The 27,305-nt window shown below is 39.9% G+C and overlaps 1 protein-coding gene across 6 annotated transcripts in view; it reads left to right on the top strand.

The window, feature by feature from the left end:
• GPRASP2 (G protein-coupled receptor associated sorting protein 2) overlaps positions 1 to 26,111 on the top strand; it is a 74,439-nt gene extending 48,328 nt beyond the window's left edge. For 2 of the 6 annotated variants that reach the window (XM_075999284.1, XM_075999286.1), the window contains exons 3-7: positions 21,509 to 21,598; positions 22,155 to 22,223; positions 22,362 to 22,424; positions 22,564 to 22,641; positions 22,923 to 26,111. In XM_075999284.1, the coding sequence (XP_075855399.1) occupies positions 23,242 to 25,770 (2,529 nt within the window). In that variant the 5' untranslated portion in view covers positions 21,509 to 21,598; positions 22,155 to 22,223; positions 22,362 to 22,424; positions 22,564 to 22,641; positions 22,923 to 23,241 and the 3' untranslated portion in view covers positions 25,771 to 26,111. Of the gene's footprint in view, positions 1 to 20,428; positions 20,944 to 20,967; positions 21,071 to 21,470; positions 21,599 to 22,154; positions 22,224 to 22,361; positions 22,425 to 22,563; positions 22,642 to 22,922 lie in introns of those variants that run through there. The other 4 variants (XM_075999285.1, XM_020285037.2, XM_020285036.2 and 1 more) reach the window with 4 other exon arrangements.
• Positions 26,112 to 27,305: the final 1,194 nt, after the last annotated feature.

Here is a 27,305-nt window from a genome sequence, read left to right on the forward strand (position 1 = left end):
ATATTTAAATAAACATTTCTCCAAAGGTGCTATACAAGTGGCCAGAAGCATATAAAATGATGCTCAATAACATCATTAGTCATCAGAGAAATGCAAATCAAAACCACAATATATCACCTCACACCCATTAGGATAATTACTGTCAAAATAATACAAATAAAAAAACCCAAGAAAATAACAAATTTTTCCAAGAATGTGGAGAAATAGGAACCCTTGTACATTGTTGGTGGGGTTGTAAAATGGTTCAACCTAGGTGGAAAACAGTATTGAGGTTCCTCAAAAAAATAGATATAGAACTACCTTATGAACCAGCAATCCCACTTTGGGGTATATATCTAAAAAATTGAAAACAGGGACTTGAAGAGACATTTGTACACCTATGTTCATAGCAACACTATTTACAATAGCTAAGATAAGGAAGCAACAACTGATGCATGAATGTATAAACAAAATGTGATATGTTAATATACATATAATGGAATATTATTCAGCCTTAAAAATGAAGGAAATCCTATTGAATTCTGCTTCAACATAGAAATAACCTTGAGGACATTTATATTAAGTGAAATAAGCCAGTCACATAAACACAGATATCGTATGATTTCACTTATATGAGATTTCTTTTGCTTATTAATGTACATTTAGGCTAACTCCAGTTCTTGCTATTCAAAAAAAAAAAAAAGAGCTGCAGGGGAGAGGAATACAAATAAAACAAACAAATCAACAAAAAGCAAAACAAAGAAATGAAAGAATCAGTTAGAGAATTTTAAAATACAGCAGAAAGCTTTAACAACAGACTAGATCAAGCAGAAGAAAGAATTTTGGAATTTGAAGAAAAAGCTTTTGAATTAACCCAGTCAATCAAAAATGTAGAAAAAAAATAAAGAGGAATGAACAAGCACTCAGAGAAATATGGGACTATGTAGCATGAGCTAATATAATAATGATAGGTATCCCTGTGGGAGAAGAAGAAAAAGCAAAAAGCATGGAAAACCTATTTGAGGGAATAATTGAGGAAAACTTCCCTAGTATTGCCAGAGAATTAGATATCCAGCTATAAGATGGTAATCAAACATCTGGCAGATTCATAGTAAATAGGACATCACCAAGACACATACCATCAGTCTGGCCAAAATCAAAATGAAGGAGAAAATTCTACAAGCTGCAAAAAGAAAGCAACAATAACTAACTTACAAACGAAAACCCATCAGACTAACAACAGACCTCTCAGCAGAGGCCTTGCAAGCCAGAGGGATTGCAGTCCCATTGTTAGTCTTCTTAAACAGAATAACTGCCAGTCAAGAATTTTGTATTATGTAAAACTATGTTTCATAAATGAAGGAGAAATAGTCTTTCACAGACAAGAAAATACTGAGGGAATTTATTACCACTATTCATGCACTACAGGAAATGCTAAAAAGTGCTCTATAAATGGTATAGAATAATTGATATCCACCAGTGCAAAAACACCCAAAAGTTAAAGCTCACAGCTCTTATAAAACAGTAGCACAAAGGATAAAGGAAAACCATAAGGTATTAATATCATTCAACGTTATGAACAGAACAGTATCTCACATATCAACAACTGAATGTAAATTGGATATTGAATGTAAATTGTCTTAATGCCCCAGAAAGATCACAGATTAACAACCTCATGCCACACCACAAGGAATTAGAAGAGGAAGAACAAATCAAACCAAAGCCAGCAGAAGAAAAGAAATAACAAAGATCAGAGCAGAACTAAACAAAGGGAAAGCAAAAAAAAGTACAAAGGATCAATGAAACAAAAGTTGGTTCTTTGAAAAGATTAATAAAATTGATAGACCACTAGCTAGATTAGGCAGAAATAGAATAGAACGGACTCAAGTAAACTCAACCAGAAATGAAAAAGGGGACATTATAACTGATACTACAGAAATACAAAACATCACACTTGACTACTATGAAAACCTCTGCACACACAAACTAGAAAAACTAGAGGCAATGTATAAATTTCTGGCAATAGACAACCTCCCAAGACTAAGGAAGGAAGAAAAAGAAATCCTGAACAGACTAATAACGAATAGTGAGATTGAAACAATGATTTTTTTAAAGTCTCCCAACAAAGAAAAAACTCTGAACCAGATGGATTCACAGCTGAATTCTATCAGACTTATAAAGAACTACTGAAACTGTTCCATAACATAGAAGAGGGGAACTCTCCTTCCCTCAGTCTACAAAGCCAGTATCACCTTGATACTAAAGCCAGAAAAAGACACAAAAAAAAAGAAAGAAAGAAAACTACACGCCAATGTCCTTATGAGCATAGATGAAACAATCCTCACCAAAATACTGACAAACTGAATTCAGCACCACATCAAAAAGATAATTCACCATGATCAAAGTGGTTTCATCCCAAGGATGCAAAGATGATTCAATATACAAATCAATAAATGTGATTCACCACATAAACCGAAGTAAAAACAAATACCATATGATCATCTCAATAGATGCAAAAAAGTATTTAATAAAATCCAGCACCCCTTCATGATAAAAAAACCCTTGACAAATTAGATATAGAAGGAACATACTTGAAAATTATAAAAGCCCATACATGACAAACCCACAGACAAAATCATACTGAATGGGGAAATGTTGAAAGCATTCCACCTAAGAACTGGAACAAGACAATGGTGCCCACTGTTAACACTTCTATTCAATATAGTACTGGAAGTCTTAGAGCAATCAGATAAGAAAAAGAAATAAAGGGCATCCAAATTGGGAAAGAGGAGATCTAACTATGCCTATTTGCTTGACGTGGCCTGATTACAGGATGGGGGATGACACAGAACATAAAATAACGACACAGACACACATGGACATAACAATGACTCGAGTGACCAATGCACTGGTCGCTTTGTTTTTATACCCCCCAGATCCAAGGTTAGTTCCTTGTATGTGAGCATCTGAGCATAGCAGCGATATCAGTTAATTCCGGAGTTGTTTCAAAAGGGAACAATTTCCCATGGTCTCAGACCTCAAAATGGTTACTGAAGTTAAGGTGCCAGACAGAGTTCAAAAGCCAAGGCTGAGATAGGCAACATAAAACAAATGCAGCCATTTGAAGTGTTTCTTGGCCTCAATCCCAGGCGGCAGCTCCTCCCTGGCCCCCACGGTTGTGCCTGTTTTAGGTTGTCCCCCCCCATGGGGAGTCTTACCCATCATTGACTACCAACCATCAATGGGGGGCCAGTTCTTGGGAGACGACTTCTTGTTCTTGTTCTCATGGCCTCCAGACTCCCACCACAGGGGCCCTCCGTGTGGGAGTTGGGAGCATTTGCTTATGTGCAACAACTCAGGCCTCTTATCAAGTCACAAGGCAGCAACCGTGTCTGAAGAAAATGCTGACTACTGCTGCATCAGGCAGCACACATACATTACAGGCTGTAGTGAATGATTAGTATAAGGCATAACACCAGAATCAGCCCCCAACATTTGCTGATGATATGATCTTGTATCTAGAAAACCCTGAGACTCTACCAAAAGACTTCTAGAGTTGATGAATAAATTTAGCAAAGTCTCAGGTTACAAAATCAAAGAACTATAAGTAGACCTACATTCTATCCAGCAATCCCACTACTGGGAATCTACCCAAGGGAAAATAAGCCATCATATCAGAAAGATACCTGCACCCTAATGTTTATCCCAGCACAATTCATAGTTGCAAAGATATGGACTCAACCTAAGTGCCCATCAATTGATGAGTGGATAAAAAATGTGATATGCACACACACATATAAAAATATTTTTATATGTGTGTATGTGTGTGTATACACACACCCATACACCCATACACATGCACACATTGTAGTACTACTCATCCACAAAAAGGGATGAAATATGTCTTTATAGCAACTTGAGTGGAACTGGAGGACATTATCCTAAGTAAAGTATCCCAGGAATGGAACAGCAAATACCATGTGTTCTCATTAATTAGTAGGAACTAAATTATGGGCGTACATAGTTATATAGTGGTGTAAAGGACATTGGAAACTAAGAAGGGGGAAGGATCGGAGGAGGGAGGGATAAAAACATACCTGTTGGGTACAATGTACACTACTCTGGTGACAGGCACACTAAAAGCCCTGACTTCAGTATTAGTCAATTCATCCATGTAACAAAAACACTTGTATTCCCTTAACATTTTGAAATAATAATAAATAAATAGGAAACAGAAAAATATTGCAAATTTTATAAAAAATAAATAAAATATTTTTCTGCTTAAATAAAAAGTGGATCAATGACCTAAACTTAAAAGCTCCAACTATAAAACTCATAGAAGAAAATATTTATTAAAATTAACTTTTGTACATCAGTGGATACCATCAGGAAAGCAAACCTACTGAATGACAGAAAATATTTGGAAATGTTCTATCTGATAATTGATGAATATACAGAATATACCAATAGCTCCTAAGATACAGCAACAACAACAAATGAGTCAAGTATTTGAATGGAAATTTCTCTAACGAAGATATACTGATGACAAATAAGCACAGGAAGAGATATTCAGCATCATTAGTCATTAATAAAATGCAAATAAAAATCACAATTTGATACCAGTTCACAACAAGTAGGATGGCCATAGTTTTTTTTTTAAAAAAAAATTACTTAGAAAATAGCAGATGTTGTTAAGGATGTGAAAAAAGTGAAACTCTTGTCCATTCCTGATAGGAATGTAAAATGGTATAACCACCATGGAAAACAGATTGGCACAAAGTTAAATATATAGAACTACATATGACACAGCAACTCCACATGTAGATATACAAAACCAAAAGAATTGAAAGCACAGACTTGGACACATATTTTCACACTAGTGTTCTATCACCATTATTCACAATAATCAAAAGTTGGAACAACCTAAGTGTCCATTGGTGGATGAATAGATAAACAAAATGCAGTATATACATAAAATGAAATATTATTTACCCATAAAAAATGAAATTTTGGTATATTCTACAGCATGTATTGATCTTGAAGACATTATGCTTAGTGAAATAAGGCAGACACAGAAGGGCAAATAATATATGATTCCACCTACATGTAGTACCTAGAATAGGTGAATTTAGAGAGATAAAGTAGAACAGTGGTTACTGAGGGCAGTGAAAAGAGGGAAGGGGGAGTTATTGTTTAATGGAGTATTTTGGGGGAATGATGAAAATGTTTTTTATATAAATAGTACTGATGGTTACACAACCTTGTGAATGTATTCAATGTGATTGAATTGTGCACTTACAAATAGTTAAAATAATATTATGTATATTTTACTAAAATTTTTTAAATGACATTGATCAAGTGGTGATCTGTTTGAAAGAAATACCATAACATATATTCAATCAAAATAAACTCCAATTGTTTCAAAGATTTAAACACAAATCTTTAAATTATAAAGGTACTAAGAGAATATATTAGAGATTCTTTTTTATTTAAATTCTTGCTGAGATAAAATGCCATTGTAGGTTACATATGAATAAATGGGACATGAAAAAGATTGATAAGTTAACTGATAATGTTAATATAATTCATAATATCATAAATATTTGCAAATGAATTAGTCTTATATATAGAAAATCCTGAGAGATCTACTAAAAAACTGTTTAATAAACAAGATCCATAAAGTTACATGATAAAATATCAATATACAAAAATCCATTGTATTTTTATATAGTAGTAACAATCAAACCAATAATGAAATTTTTAAAATAACTACAATAGTGTGAAAAAGAATTTTTAAAACTGAGGAATGTTTTGTTGAAAGAGTGTAATATTTGTACACTGAAAACTACAAAATATTGTTGAAAGAAGACCTAAATAAATGGAAAGACATCCTGTGCTCATGGATTGGAAGACTTATTATTAAGACATTAATAGCAGCTAAATTGATCTACAGATTCAACAAAATCATTAACAAATTCAGCTGCCTTTCTGCAGAATTTCACAAGCTGCTCTTAAAATTTATATGGAAATGCAAGAGGCCCACAATAAAAAAACAAAGTTGGAGGACTCACACTATTTTATTTCAATTATTATTATGAAGCTACAATAATCTAGAATGTGTGGTACTGACATAAAGGTAGATATGAATGAAAAATAATTGAGAGTCCAGAAATAAACCCTCACATTTGTTGAGTTTTGGTAAGGGTGTAAGGGCCATACAATGTGATAAGAATTGTTTTTTCAACAAATGATATTGGGATAATTGGATAGGCACATGCAAAAAAGTGAATTTGAATCCCTATCTCACACCATATATGAACTCAAAATTGTCCGAAGACCTAAATGTAATAGCTAAATCTGTAAAACTCTTTGAAGAAAATGTAAGTATTGGGACAGGCGCAGTGGCTCCTGCCTGTAATCCTAGCACTCTGGGAGGCCGAGGCGGGTGGATTGCTCAAGGTCAGGAGTTTGAAACCAGGCTGAGCAAGAGCAAGACCCCGTCTGTACTATAAATAGAAAGAAATTAATTGGCCAACTAATATATATATAGAAAAATTAGCCAGGCGTGGTGGCGCATGCCTGTAGTCCCAGCTACTCAGGAGGCTGAGGCAGAAGGATTGCTTGAGCCCAGGAGTTTGAGGTTGCTGTGAGCTAGGCTGATGCCACAGCACTCACTGTAGCCTAGGCAACAAAGCGAGATGAAGGAAGGAAGGAAGGAAGGAAGGAAGGAAGGAAGGAAGGAAGGAAGGAAGGAAGGAAGGAAGGAAGGGAGGGAGGGAGGGAGGGAGGGAGGGAGGGAGGGAGGGAGGGAGGGAGGGAGGGGGGGAGGGGGGAAGGGAGGGAGGGGGGAAGGGAGGGGGGAAGGGAAGGGAGGGAGGAAGGAAAGAGGGAAGGAGGAAATGTAAGTATTTTGTGACCTTGGACTAGGCAGTAGTTTCTTACATATAACACCAAAGCACAAGCAACAAAGGGAAAAATAGGCAAACTGGACATCATCGAAATTTAAAACTTTTACACTTTAAAGGACATAAGTAAGTGAAAAGACAACTCAGAGAATGGGAGAAAACATTTGCAAATCATATATTTCGTAAGAGACTTAGATCTAGAATGTATAAAGAATGACTGAGTTTCAACTCAGTAACAAAAAGACAGCTCAATAATAATAAAAAAAAAATAACCCAATTATAAAATAGCCAAAAGATCTGGATAGCTATTTCTCCAAATAAAATGTAAAATTGTGCATAAGCACATAAAAAGATGCTCGACATCATTAACTATCAAGGAAATACAAATCAAAACCCCAATTAGATACTTCTTCATATCCACTAGGATGACTATAATTAAAAAGACAGACAATAAAATGTGTTGGCAATGATATGGCAATATGGGAATCCTCATACACTGCTGGTGGGAATGTAAAATGTTGCAGTTGTTTTGGTAAGCAGTCTGGAAGTTCTTCAAAAGATGAACATATGTTCCAGCAATTTTATTCCTAGGCATATATCCAAGAGAAATGAAAACCTATGTCCACACAAAATATTGTACACACGTGTTCATAGCATTATTCATAATAGACAATAAGTAAAAGTAACCCAAGTGTCCATCAACTGATAAATGAATAAATAAAATGTGGTATTGTCATACAGTGAAATAATCTTCAGCAGTAAAAAACAATGAAGTACTGATACATGCTACAACGTGGTAGAACCTTGAAAACATTATGCTAAGGTAAGTGAAAAAAGCGAGTCACAAAGGACTATTGTAGTAAATTTCTATAATTTGATGTTGCCATGGCATCCATTTTAGATACATTGTTAACTTTCTCATACCAGAAGCAGGGCTGTCCAGTTCTTTGCTTCCTTCTAGTTCCTCAATGTAATCAATCCAGATATCTGCCTTACACAACCACCTCTAGATAACGACTACCCTCTGGGACAGATAAATATAACCCACTTGACTTGCCACACTGACCCTCACACCCCACATGGACTGTGCAGATATTCCACAATGATCACCTCTCAGTGACAATGTGACCTTCTGGAATTCATGCTTGCTTGCTTTAAACCCACCAATTAGAACTCCCCATGGGAAACCTGTTTGAGTAATGCCTTTGATTCCAATAAAGACCTTAATCTTTATTGGAGGTCTCTCTCACTCACCACCCACTGGTTGAGCATGCTGCTACCTTCAGACTTTCCATTGGCCCCCATGGGTACCCCTCTTCTCACATGTACCTAAGTAATAAAAAGCTTCTTTTATTTCACATGTTTTGTTATACTGCCTTATCTGTGTCTCACCTGACTGACACACCCAAACCTAACTCTCCTCCTGCTCATTGCTTACCTTGAGAATGGCTATCTTGGTAGAAATAAACTGGACACAGGTCAAACAAGAGCCACAAGGGCTTCTGACAATATAAACAAGTTTTATGTGAGAGGGACACCTAGTGGCAGGTTAGACACCTGGTCACAGGTTGGACACTTAGGCTGTCTGCCAGGATAAAGAAGTATCCTGTGAAACATACACTGTGAACACTCATGGCCACCTCCCCCAGAGCCCATCAGGGCATGGCTAGAATTTATAGCCACTCTTCAGAGAGAGTTTGAGATCAAATTAGAAAGAAAAAAAAACATAACAATAAAAATCACAACTACATATTATGTGATTCTATTTATATGAAATGTCCAAAATAGGCCTATATAGAGAGATTAGTTATTGCCTCTAGTTTAGGGGTGGGGGCAATGCAGTCTGACAGCTAAGAGATGTAGGGTATCTTCTTGGGCTAATGAAAATGTTCCAAAATTGATTTTAGTGATGAACACACAATTCTGTAAATATATTACAAGCCATTGAATTGTATTTTTTAAATTGGTTAATTATATGATATATGAATTGTATTTCAGTAAAGTTGTTTTAAAATTCCATAAACAAGTCAACACACAGCATATAATGGAAATATTAGTTACTACACATGGCAATCTATGAGCTAATTTTCTGAATTTGGAAAGAAGTAGTATAAATCAGTGGAGTGAATAATCCAATGAAAGGCTGAGTAACTAAATAGTTCACAGGAAACAAAATAGGTTTGTAGTACTCAACTAAAACATCTGGGACTATTGTTAATAGTGTTGTTAACCAAGATTTCCTGTGGTCCAATTTTTAGAAACTTAAGTTTGCACTTCCCCACACCTTTTGAACCCAGCCATGGCCATGTAACTTACATTAGTCAATGCAATAGAGCAGAAAGATTTTTGACAGTTCTGGGAGGAAACTTTTAAGAGCCTCTGTGAGATTTGTCATAATCAGTCTTTCTCAATTTTATGGTAACCAGCAATGTTCCAGATAATCACTGTTCCATCATTTTAATCATAGTGAGCAAAGACCCCAGTAGACATGTGTTAAACATACAATGTGAAAAATAAATATATTTTTATTATTTCAAGTTACTGAGATTTTGGGATCATTTGTTACTGCAATGTAATATAGCATATCCTTACTGATAAGCTCACACACAATTGTAGAACATATTGAAATAATAAGATTCCATTGTTTACCTTTCATATTGACAAAAATAAAAGTTGTATTATTCTCAGTACTGACAAGGTATTTCTGAAACAGATACTTTCATTTTTAAAAAATGCTCTGTTTTAAAATTTATAAATAAAAATATAAAAAATTTATAAATTTATGACATACAACATGATGTTTTGATAATGCATAATTGTGAAATGACTAAAGCTAATTAACTTATCCATTTCATATGATGAATCTGTCATAAATTAACAATCTTCTATAGTCATATATTTAGGTTATACCTATTTTTTCCTATTATAAACAATCCTGTGAGGAACATCTCTGTAGGAAATTTCTAGTGCTAAATGGTACATTTCATTTGTGTATTCCTATTTGTGTCAGCTCAGTTATAGTTTTTGGCCTCTCCCTAGCAAGATCACCTGTGTGAATTCTAGGATATTAAGAATAGATCTTGAAAATCTGTAGATTATGTGGGTACTTGTTTTTACTGATGCCTGTATCACTTCTCTCTGTTTTTATATTTCTATCTACACTTTAAGTGTACTCCCTCTGAGTATTTTTCTTCTCTAAAGCAATCCATAGATGAACCAATAGCAAAAGATTAATATTCTTGTAGCTAAATTGATTTTCAAATCATTAGCTAATCCATTTGGGAAATTTTCTAGAAGTGGAATTCCTGGTTTATACAATCTCTGTTAAATAACTTAGTTGTATAAAAAAAATTATAGTCACAAGAATAGAAAAACAAGTACCACATGTACTCACCATCAAATTGGTATTAACTGATCAACTCTTAAGTGTACATATACTAATAACATTCATCAGGCAGATGGGAGGGGGAGGAGGGAATGGGTATATACACACCTGTTGGGTGCAGTGCCCACCATCCTGGGGATGGACACACTTGAAGCTCTGACTTGGGTGGGGCAAAGGCAGTATATGTAACCTAAACATTTGTACCCCCATAATATGTTGAAATAAAATTTTTTTAAAAAATTACAGTCACCACTTTCTTTGTGGTGGCACAGTAACACTTATCCAGTGATCAAGTACTTGAACATTGAAAAGGAATAGAGTTAAAAAGGTCTTGAGACACGAGAAAAATAGCTGTCAAGACTTCTCCAAATAGCATAGATAAAAAGTCATCATAGATCATTTTAGTCTTAGCTGCAGTATATAAGGAGCATAGAAGTCATCACTCCCATATTTAAATAAGAAAAAGCTGAAAAACTGAAAATAAATGGCTTTGCTTGGACCCATCAGAGAACTAAGGTCATAAGGCAAACCAATACCACAAAATTTGGAGAAACAATTAAATTCAGAGTCAAAGTTGATATCTGCCTACCTGGAATAGAATCCACTGGAGCCATAAACTAATAGGAACACTTAAATGTTCATTTTGATGGGTTGCTTGAAGCTGAGTGTGGACCAGTAGGAGAGTGAGAAATTCCTGGAGTTGTAGTCTTACAGGGGCTTTTCTGTATTTGACTTTCAGGAAACCCATTCCGTTCTCATGGTGAAGAACCAAGAAGTATCCCTTTGTGGATCTGGCAGAGGGAGAAGAAGTGTAACTGTTTTTAAGTACCCAGGGCATTCTCCATAGCAACTGAGTAATCTTAAGGGAGACAAACTACCAGAGTTTTATCCCACATGTAGATAGGCATTTCTCCAATTGCAACCCCTTCTAGAATTCCTGTCAGACACTGGGGGGAGAAAAGGTAAGAAACGCTTGTGAGGTCACAGACCAGAGGAATTCAACTGTAGCCCCCTCTAAACTTCTCGTCTCACCTAAAAGTGCAAACAAAAACTGAAAAGCACGTGTTAATGTCATAAAAACAGGGGCAAAAGCTCACTGATACATTGAAACCTAATAAGAGGACCATGAAACACTTCCTCTCCCCCCTACACTTTTCTACCACATCATTAAGGCTCCTTTATTATAGCAGGATATTAACTGAAGGAACTGTCCATTTATGACCTTATTTAAGAAGAAGTCTCTAGGGAAACCCAAAGACAACATCAGAGACAAAACCAAGAGCATCAGAAGAAGATTTAGCTATAGCAAACAGTAAACACAGCCTAACTACTAGCTAGACAAAAGGCCTATTTACCTCAGTTTTTTTTTAATTCAGTACATAATGTTAGTCTTTCAACAATAACAAAACATACTAAAAGAAATAAAAACACAGTATCAAGAGATAGAGCAAGCATCAGAATTAGATTCAGATATTCCAGAGATTTTTAGAATTATCTGGGAATTGAAAACAACCATAATTAATATGCTAAGTTCCTTAATGGAAGAAGTGGACAACATGAAATAACAGATGGATATTGTAAGCACAGAGAAGGAAACTCAAAGAATCAAAAGGAAACACTAGAAATCCAAAACAGAAATGAAGAATGCCATTGATGTGTTCCCCAATAGTCTGGGCATAGCTTAAAATAGAATCAGTCAGTTTGAAGAAATGTCAATTGAAACTTCTAAAACAGAATGCAAAGAGATAAAACAAAAAGAAAGATGCAACAGAATATCCACAAACTCTGGGACAATTACAAAAGATGTAACATACATGTAATGGGAATACCAGAAAGAGAAGAAAGAGAGAAAAGAACAGAGGAACTATTTGAAGTAATAATGGCTGAGAATTTTCCAAAATTAATGATACCAAACTATAGATTTTGGAAACTCAGAGAACATGAAGCAGGATAAAAGCCAGAAAATGGACACCTAGGCATAGTATATTCAAACTGCATAAAATCAAAGACAAAGAGAAAATATTTAAAGAAGCAAGAGAAAACAATTGCATTGCCTACAGAGGAGCAGGAATAAGAATTACATTCAGATTTCTCTTTAGAAACCATGCAAGCAAGAAAAAAGTGGAGTGAAATATATGAAGTGTTGAAGGAAATAACACCAATATGGAATTACCCTTCCAAAGTGAAGGAGAAAAAGATATTCTCAAATAAAAATTGAGAAAATTTGTCCCCAATAGATTTGTCCTGTAGGAGATATTAATAGACATTCTTCAAGAGAAGGAAAATTATATAGGTCAGAAACTCATATCTACATGAGTAGATATGAAGAAAGGAAGAATGTTAGAGAAGAAATAGATGATGATAAAATGAATTCTTATACTTTTCTTTTTCTTAATTGATTTAACAGATAAGAGTTTGTCTAAAACAATAATATTAGCAACAACATATGTGGTGATTACAAACTATAGATAAGTGTAATGAAAGCCAGCAATGTTATAAGGGATGGAGGGGATGAATTAGAAATACTCTGTGATAAAGTGCTTCTCTCAGGAGAAATTTTAAAATATTCTGAAAAAAAAATATGAAACTACAGCTTATCAAAATTGTAGAATGCAGCAAAACAGTGCTTAAAAAGAAATTCATAACATTTAATGAATATATTAGAAAAGAAGAAAAATCTAAAATCAGTAATATAAGCTTCTACCTTAGGAAACTATACAAAGAAGAGCAATTTAAATCTGAAGTAAGCAGAATAAAAGAGATAACAATTAGGACAGAAACCAATGATGAAAACAGGAAATCAATAGAGACACTGAATAAAAACAAAAACTGAATCTCTGAAAAGATTAATAAAATGTCTCCAGCCAGGTTAACTAAGAAAAAAGAAAAGAAAGAAATTACTAACATCAGAAATAAAAGAAGACATCACTACTTTCCCATGGACATTAAAAAGATAATAAAGGAATATTATGAAAGACTTTGTCCAGAACTTTAATAACCTAGGTGAAATGGAACTATTCCCTGAAAGACACAATCTGCCAAAACTAACACAAGGAAAATAAATATCTTCTAAGCCAATAATTATTAGAGCAATTGAATCAATGCTTAATATCCTTCCAAAAGAGAAAATACCAGGCCCAAATGGGTTCACTGGTGAATTATACCAAACATTTATGGAAAAAATTATAACCATTCCACATAATTTCTCACAGAAAATAGAACCTAAGGGAATACTTTCTAAAAAATTTTATGAGGTCAGTACTTCCCTAATATCAAAACCACACAAAAACATTACAAGAAAGGAAAACTGCAGACCAATATCCCTTACCCATATATTTGTAAAACAATCCTCAACAAAATATTATCCAACCTAATCTAACAGCATATAAAAAGAATTATACACCACAACCTAGTAGAATTTATTCCATGTGTGCAAGGCTGGTTCAACATTCAAAAATCAATTAATATAAGCCATCACATCAAAAGGCTAAAAACGGCCGGGTGCGGTGGCTCACGCTTGTAATCCTAGCACTCTGGGAGGCGAGGCGGGCAGATTGCTCAAGGTCAGGAGTTCAAAACCAGCCTGAGCGAGACCCCCGTCTCTACTATAAAAATAGAAAGAAATTAATTGGCCAACTAATATATATATATATATATTAAAAAAATTAACCGGGCATGGTGGCTTGTGCCTGTAGTCCCAGCGACTCGGGAGGCTGAGGCAGTAGGATTGCTTGAGCCCAGGAGTTTGAGGTTGCTGTGAGCTAGGCTGATGCCACGGCACTCACTCTAGCCTAGGCAAGAAAGCGAGACTCTGTCTCAAAAAAAAAAAAAAAAAAAAGGCTAAAAAATAAAAATGATATGTTTCAATCATTAAGAGCAGGAAAAGCATTTGGCAAAATTGAACACCCATTCATGATTTTAAAAACTCTCAGAAAACTAGAGATAGATGTGTTAATGGCTGAATGTGTGTGGTCCACCCCAAATTCACATGTTGAAGTCCAAACCTCCAATGGATGGTATTTGGAGGTGGGATCTTTTGGAGGTGATTAGGTTTAGATTAGGTCATGAGGATGAACCCTCATCATGGGATTAGTGCCCTTATAAAAAGAGACACCAGAAAGCTTGGTGTGTGTGTCTCTCTCCTCCCTCCCTCCCTCCCCCTCTCTCTCCCCCTCCCTCCCTCCCTCCCCTCCTCTCCTCCCTCCCTCCCTTCACATGCATACATTGAGGAAAGGCCATGTGTACACACTATGGAAAAGTGACTGTCTACAAGCCAGGAAGTGGAACCTCACTAGGAACTAAAATCTGCTGGCACCTTGATCTTGAACTTAACCTACAAAATGGTGAAACGAATGTCGGTTGTTTAAGCCACCCAGTTTATAGTATTTTGTTATAGCAGCCTAAACTGACTAAGGCAGAGGGAACTCTTTAAACTTAATAAAGAATATCTACAAAAAAACCTGCAGCTAACATCATAAGGGTAAAAAACTAGATGTTTTTTTGCTAAGATTAGGAACAAGGCAAGGACGTTCCTTCTCACCATTCCTATTCAACATTGTACTGGAGGCCCTATCTAATGCAATAACACAAGTAAATCAAATTAAAGGTATACAGATATGGAAGAAAGAAATAAAATTATCTTTGTTCACAAATAACTTTACTGTCCATATAGACAATCCTTTGAAGTTTCCTTTTTATGCTCACAGCAAACTACTGTCTCACACATAAGAAATAAAAAGAAAAAAGTGCCCCCAAAGAATGTTTAATCTCTCAGTGTGAAACAGAAGCTCACTATTTTAGAAATTAAGAAGAAAACAGCAGGAGCCTCTGAACAGTTTGGTCTTCAAGCAGTGAAACACACCTTCACTAAGGAGAACCACATTCTAGGACTTGGCATTGTTCTTGAATCACCTTTCTCAGATCCAGAAGTTCAACTTATTGAAGGTTTTGATGGGTTTATGCCTAAGGCTTAGCTGTACTCTGTATTGTCAAACTACACTTGCTCAGGAAGCCTTCTTTTTAGAAAATGGTGTACATTTTTTGGTTACAAGACTTTGGCTAACTCCTTACCCAATGGGAAGAGAAAAAAAGGACTCAGTGACAACCAGAAAGGACTAGACCAAAATATTGCAGTGCAAGAAAAGTGAGTTGTGGAGTAGTGGCATGGCATTCTAGAAAGGAATAACATGAAAGCACAATGAAATCATGAGCATTCTGCAACTACAAATAAGTTGACAAGAGGAGATAAGAGAGTGTGGAAATATAATTTTAAAAAGGAGATTAAGAGGCATACTGAGGCTAAATAAAAGAATGCATGTATCCTATAGCTATGGATGACTCATGGTTTTACATGGGAAGGAGTAATATGATCAACTTTATATTTTAGAAATCACTATAGAGAAGTTTTGTCCAATAGAACTTTCTATGATGAAATATTTCTATGAAGAAAATATTCTATCTTTGTGCTGTCCAGAATGGTACCCACTGGCCACTGTAGCCATCAAGTGGCTACCAAACATTTGAATGCAAAAAATATAATAAAAATATAAAGATTATGAGCAATGAGATTTACTCCAGGATTACAAGATTGGCTTAATATTTGAAAATCAAGGTAATTCATCATATTAGCAGAATGAAGAAGAAAATTTATATGATAATTTCAATAGATACAAATAAATTTTTGATAAATTTTAACACCTATCCATGATGGAAAAAAATCAGAAAACCAGGGGTAAAAAACTAGAAAAAGAAGGGAACTTCCTCGATCAATTTTGAAAAAGAAAAACACCATTGGAGGACATATTTACCTGACTCCATTACTTACCAAGAAGCTACAGTAATCAAGAATGTTTGATACTGGCATATGGGTCAATAAATAGATCAATGCAACAGCCCAGGAATAGACCCACACTTATGAAATCATGAGATTTGTCTACAAAGGAACCAAAGCAATCCAATGGGAGAAAGCCTTTTCAACAAATGTTTGAACTACTACATATACATATGGAAGAAAATGAACCTTGACTCCTGCCTCACACCACACACAAAAAAATATTATAAGTTTGAGGAAAGACAACAGACCTAACTATAAAAGTGAAACCATAAAGCTTTTAGAAGAAAACAAAGAAGAATTTCTTCATGACTAGGAGTGTAGGCAAAGAGTTCTAAGACAGAATCTGGAAAATATATCATAATTGGGGGGAAAATCAACCAAGAAAGGCTGAGAAACTATTACAAGTTAAACTAAAGAGACGCAAACACTATATCTGACGTGTATTAACATATCTGGATTGAATTCTAAGCCGGTGGGGGGGACTATGAAGGACCTTTTAAGGCCAATTTGGCAGAACATGAACAATTTATAAATTATATAATAGTGTTGTAACAATAATAAATAGTATCAATTAGATAAAGAATAAATTTCTTGATTTTGATACTTTAAAAAAATAAAATCCCAAAGACTCCCAATGATTGAAAGGAAAAAGGACATCACGTGAGCTGCACAAGCAAGGGATATGCTAGTATGCAAGTTCATGAGCATGCATATAGGAGGTGGGATGGGGTTGAGGGCAGCGTGGTAGATGTGATGAGTCAGCACAGCCAGCTCTGTGTCCCAGGCTTAATGCTTATGAGTTATTTGTTTCAGGAATTTAGATTTCAGGGGAAAGTCCGAGTCACACAGGTGATAGTAGAGGTGCTGAGGAGTGAAACCATGCCTGTTGCAATGTTAGACTGAACCATTTTAAGAGGAGGTATATAGTGCTTACTAGTCAGACAGACATAGATAAGCATCCTGTTTTAATTGTTTATCTCTGCCTTTAAAGATGACATTTAGCCTATCTTGGGCTGGTTTCCTCATCTTTTACATGAAGGTAGTAATAGTACATTCTGGTAACAGTGCATACTTTCTAGTATGGCTGTGAGCTAATACACATAAAGAGTTTAGAATAGGGCCCTTCTCAGTTCAGTAAATGTTTATCATACTCCCTGTATTCTAAATGAATTGACAACAAATTTTCCAACAGATATTTCAAAGTCTAACAGTAAAACCTGTCAACTTTTGGTAGAACCACTCCTCTGTAGATAAATATCTTGATATCAAGATTCCAGCATCTCCAGAATTACCAGAGAAGTTTGTGCTGGCATGTTGTTTGATATATCTGTAAACATTTAGGATAGGAAATTGAATGAAAGAAACCACAGGTGAATGTAAGTTCCGCAAGAATGGAGAATTCATTATGTTTGGTCTCTATTGTATTAGAGACCAAACTGCCTTAGGCCCCACTGCCTAAGGCAAACTAGGGGCTCAATATATTATATATTTGTTGAATAAATGAAAGGAACCAAAGACTTTAAGAAAGAGGAGAAGCAGCTCAGGGAAGGCAAAGAGAGTCATACATGCCTACAAATCCCAGCAGACCTCAGACTCCCCTTCTTCCAAGCATGAAATTCACCCAAGAGAGTATGCTGTAGAACAAAAAAGAAAAAAATCCACCATTCTGTTAAGGCCATTTAAACAGCACAGTTAAAGTGGTCTTCTTCTAATAGACAGCATCCATCATCTCCAGGTGTGGTACAGAATCCTCCTAAGACGTCATGTTCCTATCATCTAAATATTGTACAGGTATAATAAACATCCAGTAAGAAAATCAGATATGGGAACATATGAAAATTCATGGTAAGATATTTCCTGGAAAATATCAGTGGTTTTCAGGTAAAATGTACTTTCTCCAAGATGAGCTTCGAGGGCTATTTTAAAAAACACTCTTCTTTAGGAAACAAAGAGAAGGGGATTGGTGGCTGTAGTGGTAAGAGATGAGTTTCAAAACAGATTTCCCAGAGGCTGAAGCACAGGTAAAGAAATTCAAGGGGAATATATTTCTTCAAGATGGTGAGTATATTCAGTTGGTACTACACACAAGATGGCTTAATATAACACAAATTTATCATACAGTCCTGGAAATTGGAAACATGAAAAGGGCTGCACCACAATAAAACCAAGGTGTTGGCAGAGCTGCTTTTCTTCCAGGGTTACTAGGAGACAATCTGTTTGTCTTTTCTAGGTTCTGGAGACAGGCTGCACTCCTTGGCTCCTGGCTTTCTTCCATGTTCAAAATCAACAATGGCTTGTATAGTTTTCTCATGCTGTTTCACAGACATAGATTCTCTGCCTCCCTCTTCCACATCTAAAGTACCCTTCTGGTTATATTGGCCAGGAAAATCCACCATAATCTTATGTTAAATTCAGCTGATTAGCAACCTTAATTCCATCCTAAACCCTAATTCTCCCTTCCAGTTGACATATGTTACACGTTCCAAAGAACAGGAGGACAACTTTGGGGTGCAATTAATTGTGAAACACAATTGAGAGTAGCGTTTAAGTGAGTTTTAAAATGGACAGCAGGGCACGGTGGCTCATGCCTGTAATCCTAGCACTCTGGGAGGCCGAGGCAGGCGGATTGCTCAAGGTCAGGAGTTCGAAACCAGCCTAAGCAAGAGCGAGACCCTGTCTCTACTATAAATAGAAATTAATTGTCCAACTAATATATGTAGAAAAAATTAGCTGGGCATGGTGGTATGTGCCTTTAGTCCCAGCTACTCGGGAGGCGGAGGCAGCAGGATTGCTTGAGCCCAGGAGTTTGAGGTTGCTGTGAGCTAGGCTGGTGCCACGGCACTCACTCTGGCCTGGGCAACAAAGTGAGACTCTGTCTCAAAAAAAATAAATAAATAAATAAAATGGACAGCAGAAACAGCATCAACTGTGTTTCTAAGGATATTGCTCTGTGTGTCCCATGCAGCAGGCAAGGAGAGGAGGGGCTCAAGAGTAGAGGAAGGATGTGGGGGTGAAAGGAGAGGATCCGAAAACAGCCAGGTTTCTGTCTTACAGAAGATGGTGCACGGGGCGTGGGGGGCGGCAGATACTGTCTTCCCCTGAGAATGTCTGGTGAAACTAGGCAAATGGTGTGACAAGTGGCTGAGATCCAAGCCAGTGGGTATACCTGCTACATTTCCACACAACCAGATACCATGAGGACTTGAATGTGCCTTTTTTTATTATTTTACATTCCTCTTTTTATTATGTCCTACTATTTTTTTTTTTCAGAATAGTGCAGGGGTACAAATGTTTTGGTTAAATGGATTGCTTTTGTACAGCTTGAGTCAAAGTTATAATGTGCACATCACCCAGATAGTGTACATTGTACCCCTTAGGTGTGATTTCACCCATTCAGTCCTCCCTCCTCCCACCTACTTGATTTCCGTAGAATTTTACATTGGTATGTGCTCATGAGTGCTGATCCGTTAGTTCCCTAATGGAGAGTACATGTGGTGTTTGTTTTTCTACTCTTGAGATACTTCACTTAGGACAATGGTGATGTGCCTTTTAAGAGATGGATTAAAAGGTAAAGAAGAGGATTTGAAAACAGTGAAGTTTCTGTCTTAGAGAAGTAGGTGCATGGTGGGGATACTGTCTTCCACTGAGAATGAGTGGCAAAACAAGGCAGGGGGTATGCTGAGATCCAAGCTGGTGGGAATCTTTACTACATTTCCACACAACCAACTATCATGAGGACTTGGATGTGCCTTATAAGGGAAGACTTGACATAGATGAAGAAGATCCAGGACTAGCCCTACCCAGTGCCTGACATTGGCTGTTAGAAAGCTGAGGAGGACTGTGTGACCCCACGCAGGTCGTGACAGGGAAAGGCCCCCTTCCCTGGGCAGCTGGGGACAGCGCAATGCCAAAGTGAGTTACCATTTGGAATGAGAAAAAGCAGTGTGGCAGAATGAATGACTCTTGGCACAGACCAATACTTGATTCCCTAGGGTTAGAGGTCTAGGTCAGTCTTTTTGTAGAAGAGGGGCACTGGTGAGGCCTTTATGGGAGACCCCACCCAGTTCTCTTAAAAGCAGGTGTACTTTTCTCCCTGCTTGGCTCCACCAACCAGTGAAAGAAAAGTATGGGAGGGCCACCATAGAGCCCCAGGGCAGTCTGGCCCAAGACCCCCTCCCCCCTCCCAGCCTGCAGCCCTACACCCCCTCTCCCATTAGCGTTCAGGAGAGAGGCTGAGCTGGCCAGGCAGCGGGTGTAGAGGGGTTGGGGGGTGGGGAGGAGTAGGGGGGGCGGCAATCACTCAGAGTGTGGGGGTGCAGACACACTGAGGGGCTGTTTGGTATCCATCCGCTGCTCCTCATGCGCTGCTGTTCCCGACCTCCCGTGTCCCCCTACGCCCGTGTCCTGCTACGCCCCCCGCCTCCCGCCGGTCCCTTCTATTGTAGCAGCGCCAGAAATGTGGCGGTGGTCGCCACATTAGGGTCCGCGGGATCCTACTGAGGCAGCCTAGTGCCAGCCCGCCCCTCAGGCCCCGGGCTGATGGTGGCCCCGCCCACCTCTGGGTCGGAACTACGGTGGGCCCGGGAGGGGGCGTCGAGCCCATTCGCGCAGTATCCCTCCGCCCCCCTTCCCGACACCCTCGAGGCGACTGGCTCTTGCCGCATCCTGCGTAGCCCCTGCCTAGTTTGCTGCAGAGGCGCGGGGGGCGGGCCGCCTCTTCGCAATTCTGATCGCACCACAGAAGGCGGTGGGAATCCGGGTGAGGGAGCAGCCAGAGCAGAGCAGAGCCAAGCGGAGGAGAGGAGGGGGAGGCCGACGGCCTGGGCCCTGAGCCTGTGAAGGCAAGTGGGGGTGTGGTGGGGGGCGTGGGTGGTCCCCTCCCGCGTCGACCCGCTGGCAGCCTGTCCCCCAGACCCTGGCAACCCGGCGAGGAGGACGCGACGCGATCGGATCCCGTCCCTGAGAAAGGTGCGCAGTGCCCGGGGACCCCTGGCAAAGAGGAGGCGGCGACCTGCGCGGGTCGGGCCTGGCCGAGGGCGGATGGGGTGGCCAGAGAGGCACCGCAGGTTGTCTGGATGCGAACCGCGCTGACCGTGTCCCAGCCAGCTTTGCAGGCGCCGGCGTCCCGCCCTCGACGGTGTCTGTGCCCGGAGAGGGCTGTGTGTGTGTGGGGGGGGGGGGCGTGCTGTGGGAGAAATGGCGGAGGGGGAGCCGGGGTGGGGGGCTCCCGGGGACGCCGCCTGGGGCAGGGGCTGGTGTCGGAGCCCTGTGCCCGGCAGCGGGAGGGGGTCGAGTTTGCTACTTCGGGCTCTAATTCCGGAAAGGCGCCCGTTGGGCCCCGTGTCCTGGGTGCTGTCCCTTCCCACAGGCTCAGGTTGATGTCAAAGTCTCCTGTCTGCGTGGTAGGTCTGGCGTATTCTCGCGGGCCACGGTGAGCATCTGTAGACCAGAGGCTTGAGAAAAAGGAGGAGCAGGAAATGGCCTGGATTTCTGGAGGTGTGTGGGGATGGGGGGTGGTCGCCAGGCACTGGCTGGAGATCCGATTCGGGGTGGGGTGACTGTGGCCAGAGCAGGTCAGGCATCCAGGAACATCTCCTAATCTTCCCCTCTCTCACAGCCTTCCAGATACTTCCCCCATCTTCCTCCCCACCCCTCTCAAACTGGGGGGCATGAAAAGATGGGCTTTGGAGGTGGGGGTGATGAGAGAGTCATATTTACAAGCACCACTTCACAACCTGCCTTCTAGAATATGCGGCACCCTTCCCCCATTTTATGCTGCGCATTGAAAGGGGATATAGTGCACCTAGTGGTGGATCCTCAGAATTGGCGAAGGGAGTAATGGGAAGACTATGACGTCAAGTGAAGGAGTTGTTATCTCTGGAACCCTGGCAACAGGGCCTACAGAAGATGAGAATATTCTACCAGCAGGACCCTGAATGTTGAAAGACCAATAATATGGGGACTCCTATCCTTGCTGTTGGTCTGTCTACCAAGTATTCAGCTGCTACCCTCATTTCCTGACTGTCTTACCTTTTCATCTCTTTGTCCATAGGCCTGCTCTAAGGCTGGTCAGTTCTGCAAGAAAGGAAAGGAGGAGACTGGCTCAAACTTCTGGAGTCTGGTGAGAAAGGGGGCAATGCAGGGGATAGCTACAGAGAGAGAGCATGGTGGGTGGCTTTGATCCAAGTGGGTGCAAGACTGCTTCTGCTCTCTGCTAGATTTGCACACTGCCACTGCATCCCTTGTCGATTTCTTGCAGGAAATATCAGGAATATTGAGACAGGTGTAGGTTGCGCTGTGACTGGGAGAAGAAGACCTGCAGGTAGGGACCAGGAGACTGGAAACATTGGACAGACTGGACCTTTGAATGGAAGAGAAATATTTGTCTCAGCAGCCCGCATGTGTGCCTGTCTACCGAACACTCAGACTCCATTCTCTCCTGTATGTTTCCTTGTCTGTAGGACACCCTGCTGTTGGTTGTGGGGCTTGATACCACTTGAACAAGAGAAGGAGGGAGAAATTGCACCACGTCAGTGAAGGTTGGTATGAGAGTGGGTACACTTCTGGATGGGGTAGCAGAGACCTGCATGGTCTGGGACTCATTAGGGTCCAGTCTGGGGGCTCCTCAGCCCCCCCCCAGTTGCCAACATACTTTCCTACCATCCCTGTACCTCTTTTGTAGCAGGCAGCAGGGCCACAGAGTCTTTCTCATAACCCACCTGTCCCACCCAGCATTCAACACCAGTCTCTCTGTGTAAGTCTCTGCATGGGTGACACAACTAGAAGAGACTCAAAGCCCCATTTCATTCTCTCTCCCTAGATCCACCTCCAGTGGCAGCTCTGGTGGTGGTGGAGTTGCTGCTGACCGCCACCTTCAACAAGTCTCAACCCACCCAAGAACCGGCAATCTTCCTCAGCTTGTTTGTGCCTCTTCTGCACTTTGTCCGTCTTATTGACTGAGTCTGCGTGGGAAGGAGACTGACTGCTGGACTGGCAATTGACTGTAACTCTTGTTTCCAACCTCATATCCTAAATTACTGAAAAAACAGAGTGTGAAGAAACAAACCTGTAACAGATCTGTGGTCAAGGTTGAGGTTGAGGGAGGGCTGTATAACTGCGTTTTGTCTGTAACTTGTACCATGACTGGTGCCGAGATTGAGCCTAGTGCCCAGGCCAAGCCTGAAAAGAAGGCTGGGGAAGAGGCTGTGGCTGGGGCTGAGAGAGAGAATGAAGTCCCTCTCGTTGTCAGGCCCAAGGTTAGGACCCAGACCCAGGTATCTTCTGGGACAAGGTCCAAAACTGAGACCAAGCCTGTGTCTGGGGCAAGGCCTAAAATTGAGGCCCAGGCAATGGCTGGGGCAAGACCCAAAACTGAGGCCCAGGCAATGGCTGGAGCCAGACCTAAAACTGAGGCCCAGGCAATGTCTGGGGCAAGGCCTAAAACTGATGCCAGGGCAGTAGGTGGAGCACGTCCTAAGACTGAGGCCAAGGTAATTCCTGGGGCAAGGCTCAAGGATGAAGCCCCGGCATGGGCCCAGACTGAGTTTGCAGCTGAGGCAATGTCACAGGCCGAGGGAGTGTCCCAGAGTAATGCCGTTGCCTGGCCACTGGTCAGTACTGAGTTGGGGTCAGTTACTAAATCTAAGGGCCTGTCTATGGACAGAGAACTAGTGAATATGGATGCTGAAACCTTTCCTGGCTCCCAGGGTCAGAAAGGAATCCAACCCTGGTTTGGACCAGGGGATGAACCTAACATGGGATCTTGGTGCTATCCCAGGCCCAGGGCCAGAGAGGATGCCTCTAATGAGTCTGGATTTTGGTCAGCAGATGAGACCTCTACGGTGTCTTCTTTCTGGACTGGAGAAGAGACCAGTATCAGGTCATGGCCCAGGGAAGAAGCCAGTACCAGGTCCAGGCACAAGGCTAAGCATCAGACTAACCCCAGGTCCAGGCCCAGATCCAAGCAAGAACCCTATATTGATTCCTGGTCTGGATCTGAGGATGAGGCTGGCAACCCATTCTGCCTGTGGCCTGGGGAAAATACCAATAACTTGTTCAGGCCCAGAGTCAGGGAAGAGGCAAATGTCAGGTCCAAACTCAGGACAAAGAGAGAGGACTGTTTTGAATCTGAGTCTGAAGATGAGTTCTATAAGGAGTCCTGGTTTTTGCATGGAGAAGAGGCCAATAGTAGATTCAGGCGCAGAGACAAGGAAGAGCCTAATACCATCCTGAAATCCAGGGCCCAGAAGGATGTTCATAACGGTGATAGGGTCAAACAAGAGTCTAGGTTTGAGGAGGAGGTCATTATTGGATCCTGGTTCTGGGCAGAAAAAGAGGCCAATTTGGAAGCAGGGGCTACAGCAATCTGTGAATCTGAGCCAGGGGCTGAGGAGGGGGCCATTGGTGGATCCTTGTTCTGGGCTGAGGAAAAGTCCAGTTTGGGGGCTGTGGCCAGAGAAGAGGCCAGGCCAGAGTCTGAAGAAGAGGCCATATTTGGTTCCTGGTTCTGGGACAGAGATGAGGCCTGCTTTGATCTAAATCCTAGTCCTGTGTACAGGGCCAGTAACAGGTTCAGAGATTCAGCTGAGGAGGAGCTTAATGTATCCTCCAGGCCAAAATCCTGGGAAGAGGTCAGTGTTGAATTCAAACCTGCTCCTTGTCCTGGGATTGGCTTCCCTTCCACCAGACCCTTCAGAATTCCTGAAGAGGCATATAAACTGTTTGAGACAAAGCCCAAGGACACAGAACTTAGCCCAGAAGGGGAAGAGCAGGAATCTTCACCTCAAACTGATCAGCCTGACCCTGAGTTCCCATTTCAGTACGAACCTTCCTACAGGTCAGTCCGGGAAATTCGAGAGCATCTTAGGGCCAAGGCGAGTGCAGAGCCAGAGAATTGGTCCTGCAGCTGCATACAATGTGAGCTTAAAATTGGTTCTGAAGAGTTCGAAGAACTCCTTTTATTAATGGAGAAAGTTCGGGATCCTTTTGTTCATGAAATATCTAAAATTGCAATGGGTATGAGAAGTGCTTCTCAATTTACCCGAGATTTCATTCGTGATTCGGGTGTTGTCTCACTTATTGAAACCTTGCTCAATTATCCGTCCTCCCGAGTTAGGACAACTTTTCTGGAAAATATGATTCACATGGCTCCACCTTATCCAAATCTAAACATGATTGAGACATTCATATGTCAGGTGTGTGAGGAAACCCTTGCTCATGGTGTGAATTCCCTTGAGCAGCTGACTGGAATAAGGATGCTTAGACACCTTACTATGACTACTGACTATCATGTATTGATTGCCAATTATATGTCTGGGTTTCTCTCCTTGTTAACCACAGCCAATGCAAGAACAAAATTTCATGTTCTGAAAATGCTACTGAATTTGTCTGACAATCCTGCTGTGGCAAAAAAACTATTCAGTGCCAAAGCTCTTTCAATATTTGTGGGTCTCTTTAACATAGAAGAGACAAATGATAATATCCAAATTGTTATTAAGATGTTTCAGAATATCAGTAACATTATAAAAAGTGGAAGGATGTCCTTAATTGATGATGATTTCAATCTTGAGCCGCTTATTTCCGCATTTCGTGAATTTGAGGAGTTAGCTAAGCAACTACAAGCCCAAATAGACAATCAAAATGATCCTGAGGCGGGACAACAAAGCTAATATGATTACACACTTGCCGCTGATCAGCCTTATGATCCCAAAGAGACCTGAGTAGTGCTTTGGTGTTCACAGTCTGGTTTTATGTTGTAACTTATATTTTTAATGCTGATGTTAAATTTGTCAAACTCTTGTTCTGCGCTGGATCATTTTGTGGATGCCAAATGAATATTAGAACTGTAAACACAGTTGTTGATATTTGTCTTGTCCAGATTGCGATATTTTTCAGTATTAAGCTTCCAATGAGCCGAGTCACCTGAGTAAGCTGCCCTGCTATTCGTTGTTTAAATATATGGTTCTCTATTCGAGTCTGTGTTTTCAATAAAGTTCTATGTTAAAATTGGCATTAATGACCCTTCTTCATTTTAAAAACTAGATGCAAATACATTGTGCATAAGTACAAAGGTGATTAATAGTATGACAAACATACACTCATTAGAAAATACTATTTGAGTTTACGAAGGGAGAGATTACTGTGAGCTGTGGTATTTGAGGAATGTTTCAGAGAAGAGGCACTCACTTAAATTGGTCACTGAAAGGTAGGATAAGGAAGTCTTTAGATTATTGGAAATGGGCAGTGGTAGTATAAACAAAGTGTGTAATTGGAAAATCTTTTCCAGTAGCATGGATTTACCTAGTGTGCCTGAAATAGGTAAGAGGAGTTTGGTGAGAAAGGCAGTGGGCAAGTTGGGATGAGGCCAGTTTGGGGAACCGAGTATGTCAAATACGTACATTTTACAATTCAAAGTACAGGTGTTGCTTCAATGCCACTTAAAGGCTGAAAGATTAATAAAATGTGGTATATGTATACCATGGAGTAATATTCAGCTCTAAGAAACAATGGTGATATAGCACATCTTATATTTTCCTGGTTAGAGCTGGAACCCATACTACTAAGTGAAGTATCCCAAGAATGGAAAAACAAGCACCACATATACTCACCAGCAAACTGGTATTAACTGAGCAGCACCTAAGTGGACACATAGGAACTACAGTAATTGGGTATTGAGCAGGGGGTAGGTGGGCGGGTATATACATACATAATGAGTGAGATGTGCACCATCTGGGGGATGGTCACGCTGGAAACTCAGACTTGTGGGGGGAGGGGGGAAAGGGCATTTTTTTGAAACCTTAAAATTTGTACCCCCATAATATGCCGAAATAAAAAAAAAGTAATATCTTGGTTTCCAGAAAAAAAAAAGAATAGAATAGCACACCAATTAAATGAAGCCAGGAGTAGGATCTCCTTTAAGTTCCTAGACGAAAGAAAGTGGGAAATACAACATAGCCATTGAAATGTTTGGTTTACTGACATTAAATTATATTGATTATTTTATATTCAGTGAAATAGATAAGAATGTGACATCATCTATAGAAAATTAGATAACATGTTAAAATGTGTGTAAATAGATGCAATTTCAATATGACTTTCTAAGCAACCTATATTCCACAGTCTGGAATAAAATATACCATTTTAAAAAATTATTTAGAACAGGCATTGGGAAAATATAAAAATTAGATACAAAAAACAATATGCT

This window comes from Microcebus murinus, chromosome X, assembly GCF_040939455.1.
Source record: "Microcebus murinus isolate Inina chromosome X, M.murinus_Inina_mat1.0, whole genome shotgun sequence".
NCBI classification, from domain to species: Eukaryota; Metazoa; Chordata; class Mammalia; order Primates; family Cheirogaleidae; genus Microcebus; species Microcebus murinus.